Genomic DNA, 17,195 nt, shown 5'->3' on the forward strand with positions numbered 1-17,195 from the left:
AAACAATATCTATTGGCGTCGCAACGCAGGTAACGATAAAACTAAAATGGTTTCTTTTGAACTAAGGATACCTAAGTACCCAACATTTGTCTCCCAATAAATATCAAACAAAAGATTTCGTTACACATGAGACAGTACGCAACCGATGCATTTCTCAAATGTTTTAGATCAATTAATAACTGAAGTAAAATATTATTAGAATATTGTAACGATACTATTACTGACCGAACTATACTATATTTATAACTTATATACCTCCATTGAATACACGGGCGAAAATTTGTAAAAAATAATTTAAAAATTTTCAAGCGAGCCACCTAGCTTAATTTAGGGGAATCATATAACTGTAAAAACGGTCATTATATATCTAAGCCTAAATTTATTTAACTGTGACCAGCCTTATAGTTATTAAGACTTATAAAATCTCGTATATTTTATGAATATAATAAATTGTAAGAAGATCGTATATCGAGATCGCGTCGTAGTAAACATTTTTGAAGCATTTATTTTTCGACAGAAGCAATCTCACATTAATCAATACGGTTTTTTTAATCTTTACTATATCCTCGTATATAAAATATATAAACGGAGTACCTATGTTTAATATATACCTACCGAGGTACTAATTAGTATTTGAGTTCTTCAAAAAGTTGTATAAGTATTAAGTATGTATACCATATAAAATAATAATCGACAAATAACAGATGTGCTTAAATAATTATAAAAACAATAATCTTCTGCGAAATCGTGAACAATATTATTTTGTCATGTATTGATTGTGTGTAAAAAGTGAGCTCGTCGGGAAAGAACGCGTAAACCTTAAGGCCCACGATAATAGTTTTACTCAAATATCTTGCATGTACAGACAGTGATCAGTTACATTTTATTATATATATATAGTAAAAGACTAAGTGTTCGAAATATACGATTAAATTAAATTAAAAAGTTTTTTGTTTTACCTTGAAAACTTTCAACGCTAGGCGAGTCAGCCAACTGACGATGATTGGTCGGCCGCCGAGTTACAGCACTGATTCAAACATTTACAATTATTTCAATAGGTTACGATTAAAAGTGGTATATTAGCTTTGGGTTACCTTCTCCTGTATATAACATATTCCCTTTTGACAATAGAAAATCAAAAATAGGAAAGAAGCAATGCAATGCTGAATGTTCTATTAAGCCAGTCATAATAGGTTTACTCTTAGCCATTTAAGTCATAAATAACAAGATTTTCTTTTATTTTTCAGCCGCAAATCAATCATTACCCATGCCAAATCTACCCGAGAGGAACGATCAAGGAACGCAGACCGATCCTGTTCTCGATTATCCTTCAAGTGTCAATTTAGAAGAACTGGAAACGGCATTAAAACGCTTGTACCAGCAGGTCCTAGCCGTATTATCTAATTTTGAAAAAAATGAAAGACGATCAATAATGGATAGGACATCTGAAGATCGAGGACTAGATGAGAATGAAGAGATTTTAGCAGTAGAAGAACCGACCATTGTTCTTCAAAATACGTCAAGTGTTGAGCTCGAAATGGATGAGATGGCTGGTGGCTTAAAAATACGTAGAGTATCAGCGCAGACTACTAACGCATGTTTGCCATTGTCGGTTAACAATGTTGATATGGTTTGTATGTTTATATATTATTCATGTGTATACATAAGTAGTTAAGTATATAAAATTTAATTACCTCTAAAGTTCGACGTAAACTTGACCTAATGATCCAAATAGACTTTAATATTAGCACAGAATATATAACGTATCTCTCTATCACTGGCGTCCAATGGGTAAAAGTAATTTACTGAAAGAGACCAGGTGCAGATCTAAAGGCTTTCGAGCTTTCCGAGGCAAGGCTGTTAAAACTGCTAACTTCGGAAGTCCGAGCTGCTACTGACAATTTCTTGAAAAAAATCCAGCAACATTATTATTGGTCCATCCGGGATCTTTATATATGTGCTTTCACAACTTAAAGGCTGCAAACATATTTATATTACATAGGACTCATAATCAACTGAATTATAAAATTTCTATGGTCCTAATTTGATTTCAAAATTTTTAAATAAAAACAAATAGCATTAGACTAAAGTTATTTTTTATTATGAATTACGATACAAAATATTTAATAAATTATTATACTCGATTATTTTAAAGACAGCTATTATATTTATTCTATGGTCTATTTTGTATGTGGCGCTGTAATGAGGTGCTGACTATATAATACCTTAATCACCTGTTTATAGGGAAAAGATCAATCAATAAATAAAAGCCATTATTGATTAATATAAATTCTAACATAAATAAGTGAATAATGAAAAAAATTAACAACTACCTACTTATACCGACAGTGAAATCAATATAATTATTAAAGTATTTTTAATTCGTAGGTTTCAATTGGAAACGGCAATGTCACCGTGCCTGCCAGACTAATGGCAGAAATCGATTGGACTTCTCACACCTCAGCGACGAGACGATTGTTGCAATCCGTCTTTCCTAGAAGGTAATTACTAATTTCGGTTAACATTTAAATAGAAATTAATCAAATGCATTATTTATTACATTGTCCTTGTATAATGCTCCGTTTTAATTATTCTTAGTAAAATTAAAATATATTTAAAAAAATATATAGTTTATTTAATAACGTAATAATAACCGAGATTAATATTTGAAAGCATTTTTCATTTAGATTAAGCCTAATAAAATATGGTACGTAAACGAATTGCCTCGGTGGTCAAGTTCGTTTAATCCGCTGCTGATCCTTATTATACATTAATTTAAAAAATGTCCCTAATAAACGAAGTTATTAGAGTCACTTGCCTCAAACTGAAATCTGCGGCACCAAATGTTAAAATAAAGGACTATGTCTTAATACGTTAAGTATCTTTGAAAATATTAATAAAAATGATTAAATTAAAAATAAACCTTTTTAGAATTCTAGCCACTCATTCCTTAACTGGAAAGCAGTCACCAGCGTTTGCGAATAAACCACCGAAAAAGCAATTGGACCCCAAATTAGTAGACGATATTGTCAACACCGTCGCTGAAAGGTGCAATGTTCCTAAAAGGATTGTTAGGTTGGTATTCATATTTTAATCCCATAACTTTTGTACCCTTAAACTTTTTAATGTTTAGATATTTTATTAAGAAAATAGAATATATTTGTATTATACCATCTAACAAAAAATTTTTTACCTAAAACTAATTATTAAAAGTAATTAAGCAAATGACAAAATATGTTTTTGTAGTCCGGAGACTTAGTGTTAAAAAAATTACAGGAGTTCAATTACGACAAAATGTTCGGACGAAGCAAAGTTATATAGAAATCGTCAACGGTACAGAAAAAAGCGCGAACAACAAAACCGAGAGAACGTCCCGCCATCTTCTGCGACATCGGGCGAATCCACCACTGTTTGAGATTAAGGAGACAAAGATCTAAGATCAATTTTTACCATTTATTCAATTATATATTATTCAATTGAAAATATGTAATTACTATTAAATAAAATATATTTTTTAGCTTTTTTTTTGACCACAATGACCATAATGAATCAAGTACAAATTTAAATGTCATTACCAACAAACCGCGGTAACTGTAACTATAGATATGAAAATAAAGCATAACGGTATCTTAGTTTTTTTTTTGCTCATAAATATAACAGCATCGAAATAACCCAATGTAAACATGTAAAGTTTAATCTAAGATCGAGGGTACACATTTGAACATTTGTAGTAGCAGGGTCAACTAGGTACCTACCACTGAGTTTTCATTTTTTGTGTCAGTCGTTCGCGACTGTCAACCATTGTAAAGCAGTGTAATAGATTAATCTTATGACTTTCTCTCTATAAAAAGAGTCGTACGTACTTAGTTACTTAACTCAAAAAAAAATATTAAATTTATTATTATTTTAGTAAAGACGAGAGAATTAAAAAAAAAAATTCGATTCATACAGAATTTTCGTGTCATATAAACTACATTCATTGGATGTTTATTCAGGGTTTAGTATTTTTAGTATCGTCTATTATAAGTTAGTTATCATAAAACTAAATCTTTTTTAAATTAATTTTCAAATTAAGCTTTTAAAATTGTCGCAATTCGTACCACTGGCACGACTTACACGACTACCACTGTTACGAATAAAATAATACCTTTACAATTTTACCTATATGTTTACAATACATTTGCACTCCATAGATTGGAGACATATTTGAGGCTGCAACAATGTTGGTTAAGATTTGCTTTTAGTAGGTACGCCTTAGTAACCTTGTTATGGAGTTTGATGTAATCTAATAATCGGTAAGTTACAATAATAATCAATGAATCGGTAATCTAAAGTTATAGTCAGACAATCATCATTGTATAAATACAATTACTAGGTAACTAAAATTCACTAAGGATTCACGAAAAAATGGCGTATAGATTCATATCGTAGACAGAGAAAGTAATAGACGCAATGACGATTTCCTTCTTACTTATACAAGAAAGAGAACGAAAATTACGTTACAAAAGACAAAGATAGAATTATAAAATCTTTTGTTCCTTATCGCATAACTAGTATTATCATATATTTATATATCAGTTCATTGTGTTTATTGTTCAATTTTTGCTTATTTTTATGTTAGAAAACTATTCTAACCCAGTGAAAACCATCCTTATATCATATCGAAGATTATCCAATGGTGCATTGTCGTTTTATTTCATGTTAAAGCGATAGCAAGTAGCAAATTGCCGGCGTGTATTATCACGCGTAAGAACGACGGTTTTATCCCTAATTATAGTTTATCAGTGATCATTATTGATGTTATAGTACGCAACCTTATGTCGCATTAAAATCCTGAACATAATAGGATTTTCTGTTGTTTATTAATCATAACCTATAATTATTTATCACGTAAGTGCTGGCAGCGTCAGCTAATGAAATGTCTGTGAATGCAGTTACTATGGCAACATTATACGCACACATTGACATACTAATTCTGTCTCAATCGCGGTTTGACGGCCCCTTGGTCTATTAGTTTCTCTGTCTAAGTCAAGTATCTAATGTTTCAATTTTCCAACTATGCTGTTAACCACCCTAGGTGGGACAAGGAATGTTGGCATTTATTATCTGTAATAAGTTAAATGTTAATATTTTCAATTTAACTTTTTAGCTTTTATTTGATAGTTTGCTCTTTTACTTTTTAAGAATGAATTAGATAACATATGAAGAATTTTCTATCATTGAGATAGGGTGGGGCTGTGGCCTATCATACTAAATTTTAAATAATATATTTAATATAGAAAAAAAGGAAAAAAACATGAAAAAAACAGATTCAAAACGCAATTTTTCCCGTACCTATAACGAATATCATAGATTATTTTTTATCTCAACCGTAGACAGAGAAACTAGTCTATGATCTCAAACAATTATATCACGTCAATTGAATGTCAAAGTTTGTTTATTTGTCTTTACTCCTCTAGTGATTAAAAGAGGCTTTAAGTAGGTGTAATGTAAGGAGTAAAACTTAACTTAACTTAACTTATATATAACTAAACTTATATATTAACTTAACTTAACTTATATATATATATATATATATATATATATATATATATATATATATATATATATATATATATATATATATATATATAAATATTCATATCACAATTTATAATGGTATATCACTCACACTACAGTAGTACCGCAGGCAGATAAGCTTAGTTTCTCTGTCTACGAGTAGTACCCTTAATTTTACTGCACTCAATGATTACCACATTAAAAATGAAGTTGTTTTGATTCATTTTATTGTTTTGTAAATATTAATGTTTGAGTAAATTAAAACGACAGCACCCGTGTCTATGTTTTATTGAAAATTTTCAGTTGGTAGGCGAAAATATTATTCAATTAAAAAATTAAATTTTAATAGTATATGGTTAAAAAAATGATATGACACGTTTTTAATATTGCATGCAGCCAACTCTCCTCCTAGTTCCAGGCTTGAGACTGGCACTACGAGTCCCTATCCAGCGGCGGAACTACGTAGCGTCCAGACGTTCACGACCCACGTTAAGAGGATACTGCATTTTATCTGAAACATTAGATAACATAATCGGTATTCTAAATTTTCAGAACTTAATTATTCTTTAATATTATTTATTGGAACCCACTACATTTATTGGACAAATAAAATAGCCACATATTAGATTGATAATCTTACATACCTGAAACTTGTGTCCCGGTTCCCCTGACCCCAAATAACTAATTCTAATTTTTAGTTTACTATTAATTAGATGAATTCGAGCAATCGGATTCATAGGGAGAAATATTTTCTTTCTCAACTATTTTGCGCTTCTTCTTATTTTGTTCACGGGTTCTAAACATTTTGCTTTCGTCAGCACATTTCGTGGTTATGCTGGTTCTAAATACAAGAAATAAGAAAAATGAATACAAACTGATATAAAATCAATATATCTTTACATTAATGAAAGTTAGTTAAGCTTTACCTTACTACATTCTCTGGTACAGAACAATTTTCTACCACAGTTTAAACAATATCATATCAGGTTTGTCAGGAAAAGCTGGTGAAGGCTTTCCTGTTAACGAATGAGTTGCCAATACCCTGAAAAGAATATTGTTCCATGATAATATGAATATCGACTTTGAAGTGGTGAACATATCCAAGAATGTCACTTAAACCTACTTTCTTGAAAAGACAGCTGTCAAAAATTTACGAGTGCGATTCGTACAAGATGTCCAGTCCATGTTTTTGAAAAGTCTGGCTGGAACTGATGGATTTTCGTCTTCAATTAAAACCTAAAAGTATTAAGTTTATCTTCTTCTTCGTCGTGACACTCTTGTCAGAGCGATCGTGGTCGCCATGAAGTATTATGAATTATTCGGCGCAGATGTGAAAATTATTCGCCTCACTAGCCTTCGCCATATGTCCCTGTTAGTGGTAAGCCTCGTGCATTCATGCAAAGGACCGCCAACAGTTGTTTTTATTTGGCCGGTCCATCGCATGGGCGTCCTTCCACGTGGTCTGGTGCCATCCACCTTGCCTTGAATGACAAGGCGCTCTATGGAGTTATTTCCTTGCCTTGATTTAGTTTATATTAATTATTAAATATATTCCGTTTAAAATAAACTAAGGCGCCAAAACCCATACCATTTCTTTATTTGACTAATTCGTATTTCTTAGTTTTAAAGTTCTTTTCTCTTCTTTACGAGCTCTCATGTTACTGTTTGTAAAGTCATCGCGTTCATTTGCAAATGTTGAATCACAGTTTCCAAGAGGACTCCAAAAATAATTATAAATAGAAGTTATTTAGTGATGTCAAATAATTAACATTAAAAAAACTATATTATTAAGCAAGTAATATTTTACTAACAAAGTCAGTAGTAGTAGTTTGTTTTGTTTTACTTTTGTAGGATTTTCGGCGGTATGTGTTTTCCGAATATTCATCACTAGAAACACCCGATTTATTACATGTTTATTACATATGAAACAGTAATTGAGGATGTTTCCGTTTTTTTTCTTTTCAGCTTTTACTTAAGACATTCTATTTCAGCGTGTAATTCTTTTATAATATACGTCTTTTTAATTTCGGGTAAATTCAACTCAGTCAGTTTGCGTTCCTTTGTCAGACATCAGTTTATTCTTGACATATTTTAAATTATTTTTCTTAGATTTTTCATTACAATATTTGGGTGAATACTCTTTGGGGTGCTTGTATTAGGAAGTGGCAGTGGCGCTGGCTGCAAAAATGTAGTATTAGATTATTAATTCGAATATTTAAAAAAATATTTATCTTAAATATTACCTACTGTAGAGCTAATAAAGCTGCTTAAAATGCTTACCACAGTTCTTGTCCCGTGATGAAGGTCCAGTAAGGCTTGCGCAGCGTCCATATCAGATATTACAAATGAAGTAATCATTTTAACTGGTAATTAAATAATTAAATAAATATTTCTTTAAACAGTAATCGACTATCGACAAACTACATCGATTACTGTTTATCGATTCGATTTTGTTTAGGTTATAGTTCAAATAAGCTTCCGATAGCAATTGTCAGCAGCTATTTAAAATACCATTCTTTTCAATTGTCCTTTCCAGGTATAAAATATATGGTTTTCGGCTAAACTCTTAATATTTCTATCTGTATCTTTTTAATCTAGTAAGTATATTAAAGGTGTACCAAATAATATAACTGATTAAGTCCAAATTTCATTATTTAGTAATAATATTTTGTCTGAAAAAATACATGTTTAATATAATATTTTCATAAAATCAATTAACAAATTTGAACGTAAACATTTTTTATTAAAAAAAAATTATTTAAGCGGGCGGCCTAGCTGATAATGTCATGATTGGTTTATGTTATGTAAGTACGATAACCCACATAACATAATGTCGGAGAGAATACTGTAAGTCTGTTCAGCTAGAGTTCCCATTACATTTCGTTTGTTTTATAATAAATACAAATTATATAAATAAATATTAAATCATCTCGCATGAGTACATATAAAATTTGCGAGGCGAAAAGGTTTTCTACGGAAAGGATAACGGAACTTTGAAATCGAATCAATATAGGTGTAGCAGTACGCATAGCAACAAGAATACACACGCCACGCATGCCTCATTATACAACGTCATCGTTTGAAACAATGAATAGTTCTGAAAAGAACTGTTTATTTGAAACAAGAAGCAGCATGCAATGACGTAGTATGACGTAATGTCGAGCTCTTGAAAGAGCTATTTTATATTCATATAATAATCTTCGCTTCAATTGGCTTCACTTCTTCAACGAAAACAACTCAACTTGCTGACTTCTTGAAACACGTCTTACTCCCGCGCTTAATTCCCCACTACCGACGATGCGCGGCTGATTTTACAAATAATCGTTTTACAGCGGCGTCGCGTTCAGTCAGTTCGAGCGGCGCAAACAGTTATTAATTTTATAATGAACCAAACATTTTAGGTCTGTCCTAAATACATATGAAAGTAAAAAATAAAATATAAAATAATATGAGGAAATAGTTGAGGATCTCCTTAGCTATTTTCAAGATGCTTAAATAAATAAATAATATTTTAAATAACATTAAACACTATATAAATAAATAAATTCTCACCGATATTGCCAATTTAGTGTCTCAGTTACTCTTGCAAGAATGTCACTTGAACCTAGATAGGTAATGTTATGTACATATATAGTTATATGGGCGCTGGACCGTGCTGCCATCTGGTTTCATTGTAAGTAATAAATTAAACCAAATTTTTATATATATTTGTAAAGCGCTATCTAATTCAGAACTTAAACAACACAGGAAATATTATTAACAACTTTTTGCTATAAAGTGAGTAAAAAGTGGAATAATAAATTATAATTCATAATTTAAAGAACTTTCTCATTAAAATAATTTTGGTATGATCAATGAATTAAGCAAGTCACTAACATTTTGTACTTACGGTGTTAACATTATGATTTCCTTACAGATTATTATTATAAGTAACGAATTAAATTAAATAAGATTTAATAGATATTTTGGGTATGTTTTATGATTATCTAATATTGTTTTAATAATTTTGAAATGTAAATATGATTTATTTTTGTCGCGACTGTGTAAACTCGATATTTCCGGTGCATGTTTTTATTATAGTGAGTAAGAAATAATTAAGCTAATTGAAATATATTTCGACTTTTAATTAAGATTAAAAATAATTTAATATTTTTTTTATAATTATAAACAAATATTGATTTCATTGTCAGTATAAGTAGGTTATTATTAATTTGTTTCATTATTCACTTATTTATGTTAGAATTTATATTAGTCAATAATGGCTTTTATTTATTGATTGATTTTTTCCATATAAGTAGGTGATTAAGGTATTATATTGTCAGCACCACATTACAGCGCCACGCACAATATAGACCATAGAATAAATAAAATCGCTGTCTACAAATAATCGAGTATAATAATTTATTAAATATTTTGTATCATAATTAATGTTAGTCTATTTGGATCATTAGCTTAGTGCGTGTCAGTATTTTAATAAATATCTTTGTGTTAAAATAAAAAAAAAAAAAACTTATATGTAAAGCCTAGATCGAGAGACAGAGAAATATGTGTAAGGTTCCATTTTATAAAAAAATAATTCGATTGGTAAGAAATAAGTCTTTATTCAATTACAAAATTCTTAATGTTGTCTAATAATGTCTAAAGCCTCCTAACCCCGTTTTAAGATTATCTCCTTAAGATAACAAAAGCGATTGAAGATGAAGAAAATATATTTTATAAATAGTAACATTTTACAACTTCAATAAATTTTATTCATAATATTAGAATTTTAAAGATTTCTAATTGTCGAGAAAATGTATAAGATAACTCTAAAATAATAGAGCAGTAAAGCGCTTAAACATTAATTGTTTCAAAGACAATAAGTAACTATAGTCGTAATTTTTATGATCCCTTTTAGGGTACTGGACAATGAAAGTAGATAGGAAATTACCTGAAGGCTATAAAACATTATTTTATAAATGCAAATTTCTTGGTAGCTTAATCCACTGTAAAACAAAATTTTATTCAATATTAAACAAAAGAAGATAACAGAAAGGAGCCGAAACTACAGCCAGTTTAGGTACCTGATTATGAAACAATGGGAGTCGTGTGATGGTTAAGAAACAGCCCCTCGACTCGAGTTGCAAATTTTCGTCAGTCTTGAGTCAGACGTTGACGTTGACGTTGTGATATTGTAAAGTGACCACCTTTATTGGCAATATCAGTGAGTATATATATTGATTTATGTAGTGTTTAATCTCGAAAATAGCTAAGGAGACCCTTAACTATTTTCATATATTATTTTATTTTTTACTTTCATATGTATTTAGGTCAGATCTAAAATGTTTGGATACATTAAAATTAATAACTGTTTTTGCTTAATCAAAATGCCGTAGTGGATTTTGAGAAGACAAATGTAAAAAAATCCAAAACTCATTTAATATAAAAAACTGTTGCCAATTTTCTATAAAAACATGATAAACCTATATTGATTCGATTTTAAGGTTCCGTTGTCCTTTCCGTAGAAAACCTTTTCGCCTCGCAAGTTTTATATATACTCATGCGAGATGATTTAATATTCATTTATATAATTTGTATTTATTATGAAACGAACAAATATTTAATTTTTATTGTTTATTAGTGATTTACTAGATGATGAAAAGATTTAATTCACTATTTTTAAATATAGAAATGTGTCCAGGGAGAAAAAAAGTGGTATGCAATGAGACCTCATTATTTTTAATTTTATTTTGCAAATGATTTAAAAAATAGACTTTAAAATTTAATGGGAACTCTAGATGAAGTCTCTCCGGCATTCCAATTACCCACATAACATAAAATAATCATGACCTTATAGGCTAGGCCACCCGCTTAAATTTAGTTGTTTAATTAATAAATGTTTGCGTTCAAATTTATTGTTAGTAGATTTAATAAAAATATTGTATTAAACATGTATTTTTTCAGACAAAATATAATTACTAAATAATGAAATTTGTATAATAAGGGTTAACAAACATTTCAAAAAATGATTTCATTTAACTTTATTAGGAATTAATCGGTTATATTGCTTAGTACAACTTTAGTATAATACCTACTAGTTTAAAAAGATACAAGTAGAAACATTCGTTCTAGAAAAGAGCATCCAAAAGGATAAGGAAAATAAACAATAGGTTTATTGAGGTTGCCTTGTTATACAAAGTAATGCATAAAACATGTACCTTATATTTTATACCTGAAATGGACAATTTAAAATCACGGTACCTTGAATAACTGCTGACAATTGCTATCGGAATCTTATTTGAACTGTAACTACTAAACAAAATCGAATCGATAATTTTACTGTTTCTTAGTGAGCTTTTATTAAGAAATATTTATTTATTTTAAATTGCAATTCATTTCCCTTTACAAGATGTTCACCGATATCGAGGCGGCTGAAGCGCTGCTTGAGCTTCGCTACAACACACGTGGTAAGTGATAGCTTCTTTTATTATAGATAGATAACAAATCTGAATAAGGATTAATTTTAATTTATAACGTTTAAATTTTAACAGTCGAAACAATATCTATTGGCGTCGCAAGGCAGGTAACGATAAAACTAAAATGGTTTCTTTTGAACTAAGGATACCTAAGTACCCGACATTTGTCTCCCAATAAATATCAAACAAAAGATTTCGTTACACATGAGACACTACGCAACCGATGCATTTCTCAAATGTTTTAGATCAATTAATAACTGAAGTAAAATATTATTAGAATATTATAACGATACTATTACTGACCGAACTATACTATATTTATAACTTATATACCTCCCTTGAATACACGGGCGAAAATTTGTAAAAAATAATTTAAAAATTTTCAAGCGAGCCACCTAGCTTAATTTAGGGGAATCATATAACTGTAAAAACGGTCATTATATATCTAAGCCTAAATTTATTTAACTGTGACCAGCCTTATAGTTATTAAGACTTATAAAATCTCATATATTTTATGAATATAATAAATTGTAAGAAGATCGTATATCGATATCGAGATCGCGTCGTAGTATACATTTTTGAAGCATTTATTTTTCGACAGAAGCAATCTCACATTAATCAATACGGTTTTTTTAATCTTTACTATATCCTCGTATATAAAATATATAAATGGAGTACCTATGTTTAATATATACCTACCGAGGTACTAATTAGTATTTGAGTTCTTCAAAAAGTTGTATAACTATTAAGTATGTATACCACATAAAATAATAATCGACAAATAACAGATGTGCTTAAATAATTATAAAAACAATAATCTTCTGCGAAATCGTGAACAATATTATTTTGTCATGCATTGATTGTGTGTAAAAAGTGAGCTCGTCGGGAAAGAACACGTAAACCCTAAGGCCCACGATAATAGTTTTACTCAAATATCTTCCATGTACAGACAGTGATCAGTTACATTTTATTATATATATATAGGTATAGGTATAGATATAGTAAAAGACTAAGTGTTCGAAATATACGATTAAATTAAATTAAAAAGTTTTTTGTTTTACCTTGAAAACTTTCAACGCTAGGCGAGTCAGCCAACTGACGATGATTGGTCGGCCGCCGAGTTACAGCACTGATTCAAACATTTACAATTATTTCAATAGGTTACGATTAAAAGTGGTATATTAGCTTTGGGTTACCTTCTCCTGTATATAACGTATTCCCTTTTGACAATAGAAAATCAAAAATAGGAAAGAAGCAATGCAATGCTGAATGTTCTATTAAGCCAGTCATAATAGGTTTACTCTTAGCCATTTAAGTCATAAATAACAAGATTTTCTTTTATTTTTCAGCCGCAAATCAGTGGAACGTTCAGAATCTTAAACTGACATTCGATCAAGGAACGCAGACCGATCCTGTTCTCGATTATCCTTCAAGTGTCAATTTAGAAGAACTGGAAACGGCATTAAAACGCTTGTACCAGCAGGTCCTAGTCTTGTTATCTAATGTTGAAATAAATGAAAGTCGATCAATAATGGATAGGACATCTGAAGATCGAGGACTAGATGAGAATGAAGAGATTTTAGCAGTAGAAGAACCGACCGTTGTTCTTCAAAATACGTCAAGTGTTGAGCTCGAAATGGATGAGATGGCTGGTGGCTTAAAAATACGTAGAGTATCAGCGCAGACTACTAACGCATGTTTGCCATTGTCAGTTAACAATGTTGATATGGTTTGTATGTTTATATATTATTCATGTGTATACATAAGTAGTTAAGTATATAAAATTTAATTACCTCTAAAGTTTGACGTAAACTTGACCTAATGATCCAAATCGACTTTAACATTAGCACAGAATATATAATGTATCTCTCTATTCCTTCACTGGCGTCCAATGGGTAAAAGTAATTTACTGAAAGAGACCAGGTACAGATCTAAAGTCTTTGTGCTTTCCGAGGCAAGGGTGTTAAAACTGCTAACTTCGGAAGTCCGAGCTGCTACTGACAATTTCTTTAAAAAAATCCAGCAACATTATTATTGGTCCATCCGGGATCTTTATATATGTGCTTCCACAACTTAAAGGCTGCAAACATATTTATATTACATAGGACTCATAATCAACTGAATTATAGAATTTCTATGGTCCTAATTTGATTTCAAAATTATTAAATAAAAACAAATTGCATTAGACTAAAGTTATTTTTTATTATGAATTACGATACAAAATATTTAATAAATTATTATATTCGATTATTTTAAAGACAGCAATTATATTTATTCTATGGTCTATTTTGTATGTGGCGCTGTAATGAGGTGCTGACTATATAATACCTTAATCACCTGTTTATAGGGAAAAGATCAATCAATAAATAAAAGCCATTATTGATTAATATAAATTCTAAGATAAATAAGTGAATAATGAAAAAAATTAACAACTACCTACTTATACCGACAGTGAAATCAATATAATTATTAAAGTATTTTTAATTCGTAGGTTTCAATTGGAAACGGCAATGTCACCGTGCCTGCCAGACTAATGACAGAAATCGATTGGACTTCCCACACCTCAGCGACGAGACGATTGTTGCTAGCCGTCTTTCCTAGAAGGTAATTACTAATTCCGGTTAACATTTAAACAGAAATTAATCAAATGCATTATTTCTTACATTGTCCTTGTATTATGCTCCGTTTTAATTATTTTTAGTGAAATTAAAATATATTTAAAAAAATATATAGATTAATTAATAACGTATAAATAACCGAGATTAATATTTGAAAGCATTTTCCATTTAGATTAAGCCTAATAAAATATGGTACGTAAACGAATTGCCTCGGTGGTCAAGTTCGTTTAATCCGCTGCTGATCCCGACGTCCCAGGGTAGACAATGACTGACAAACTAGCAATGTACAGTTTTTTTAATCCGATCCTATACGGGGAAAAATATAACGATTTGAGACAATACTTAAGTCGATCGTCGATTTGCGATTACCTATCTACAGAATAAATAAATGTACTTTGAGATGTAAAAACATTATTCGAAACAGATTATACATTAATTTAAAAAATGTACCTAATAAACGAAGTTGATTCTTATACACGTTTAAATATTCAAGATGTAGGATACTATTAGAGTCACTTGCCTAAAACTGAAATCTGCGACACCAAATGTTAAAATAAAGGACTATGTCTTAATACGTTAAGTATCTTTGAAAATATTAATAAAAATGATTAAATTAAAAATAAACCTTTTTAGAATTCTAGCTACTCATTCCTTAACTGGAAAGCAGTCACCAGCGTTTGCGAATAAACCACCGAAAAAGCAATTGGACCCCAAATTAGTAGACGATATTGTCAACACCGTCGCTGAAAGGTGCAATGTTTCTAAAAGGATTGTTAGGTTGGTATTCATATTTTAATCCCATAAATTTCGTACCTTTTAACTTTTAAATTTTTAGATATTTTATTAAGAAATTGGAATATTTTTTGTATTATAACATCTAACAAAAAATCAGATAACATAAAACTAATTATTAACAGTAATTAAGCAAATGACAAAATATGTTTTTGTAGTCCGGAGACTAAGTGTTAATAAAATTACAGGAGCTCCATTACGACGAAATGTTCGGACGAAGCAAAGTTATATAGAAATCGTCAACGGTTTAGAAAAAAGCGCGAACAACAAAACCGAGAGAACGTCCCGCCATCTTCTGCGACATCGGGCGAATCCACCACTGTTTGAGATTAAGGAGACAAAGATCTAAAATCAATTTTTACCATTTATTCAATTATATATTATTCAATTGAAAATATGTAATTACTATTAAATAAAATATATTTTATAGCTTTTTTTTTTGACCAAATAATGAATCAATTATTTCTTAATAAAATCTAAGAAACACAAGAAACAGTAATCGACTATCGACAAACTATATCGATTACTGTTTATCGATTCGATTTTGTTTAGGTTATAGTTAAAATAAGCTTCCGATAGCAATTGTCAGCAGCTATTCAAAATACCATTCTTTTCATTTGTCCTTTCCAGGCATAAAATATAAGGTTTTGCGGCTAAACTCTTAATATTACTATCTGTATCTTTTTAATCTAGTAAGTATATTAAAGTTGTACTAAATAATATAACTGATTGAGTCCAAATATACAAATTTCATTATTTAGTAATAATATTTTGTCTGAAAAAATACATGTTTAATATAATATTTTCATAAAATCAATTAAGAAATTTGAACGTAAACATTTTTTATTAAAAAAAAATATTTAAGCGGGCGGCATAGCTGATACATTCGTGATTAGTTTATGTTATGTAGGTACGATAACCCACATAACATAATGGAGAGAATACTGTAAGTCTGTTCAGCTAGAGTTCCCATTACATTTTAGTCTATTTTTCAAATAATTTGCAAAAAAAATTCCATTAATTTTTTTTCTGTCTCATTACTTACCACTCTTTTTTAATACCTGTACATATTTCTATATTTAAAAATAGTGAATTAAATCTTTTCACGGTCTAGTAAATCACTAATATAACATCTAATTTAAATAAATTTGTTTGCTTTATAATAAATACAAATTATATAAATAAATATTAAGTCATCTCGCATGAGTACATATAAAATTTGCGAGGCGAAAAGGTTTTCTACGGAAAGGATAACGGAACTTTGAAATCGAATCAATATAGGTGTAGCAGTACGCATAGCAACAAGAATACACACGCCACGCATGCCTCATTATACAACGTCATCGTTTGAAACAATGAATAGTTCTGAAAAGAACTGTTTATTTGAAACAAGAAGCAGCATGCAATGACGTAGTATGACGTAATGTCAAGCTCTTGAAAGAGCTATTTTATATTCTTATAATAATCTTCGCTTCAATTGGCTTCACTTCTTCAACGAAAACAACTCAACTTGCTGACTTCTTGAAACACGTCTTACTCCCGCGCTTAATTCCCCACTACCGACGATGCGCGGCTGATTTTACAAATAATCGTTTTACAGCGGCGTCGCGTTCAGTCAGTTCGAGCGGCGCAAACAGTTATTAATTTTATAATAAACCAAACATTTTAGGTCTGTCCTAAATACATATGAAAGTAAAAAATAAAATATAAAATAATATGAGGAAATAGTTGAGGATCTCCTTAGCTATTTTCAAGATGCTTAAATAAATAA

The 17,195-nt window shown here is 30.0% G+C and overlaps 1 protein-coding gene across 1 annotated transcript in view; it reads left to right on the plus strand.

The window, feature by feature from the left end:
- The window catches only part of LOC126772064 (uncharacterized), a 28,047-nt gene extending 12,276 nt beyond the window's left edge, over positions 1-15,771 (plus strand). The window contains exons 6-12 of the mRNA XM_050492237.1: positions 1,248-1,630; positions 2,389-2,501; positions 12,090-12,121; positions 13,364-13,743; positions 14,506-14,618; positions 15,266-15,409; positions 15,613-15,771. Coding sequence (XP_050348194.1) covers positions 1,248-1,630; positions 2,389-2,501; positions 12,090-12,121; positions 13,364-13,743; positions 14,506-14,618; positions 15,266-15,409; positions 15,613-15,751 — 1,304 coding nt within the window. The 3' untranslated portion in view covers positions 15,752-15,771. The remainder of the gene's footprint in view (positions 1-1,247; positions 1,631-2,388; positions 2,502-12,089; positions 12,122-13,363; positions 13,744-14,505; positions 14,619-15,265; positions 15,410-15,612) is intronic.
- Positions 15,772-17,195: the final 1,424 nt, after the last annotated feature.

Source organism: Nymphalis io, chromosome 11, assembly GCF_905147045.1.
Source record: "Nymphalis io chromosome 11, ilAglIoxx1.1, whole genome shotgun sequence".
Lineage (NCBI taxonomy): Eukaryota > Metazoa > Arthropoda > Insecta > Lepidoptera > Nymphalidae > Nymphalis > Nymphalis io.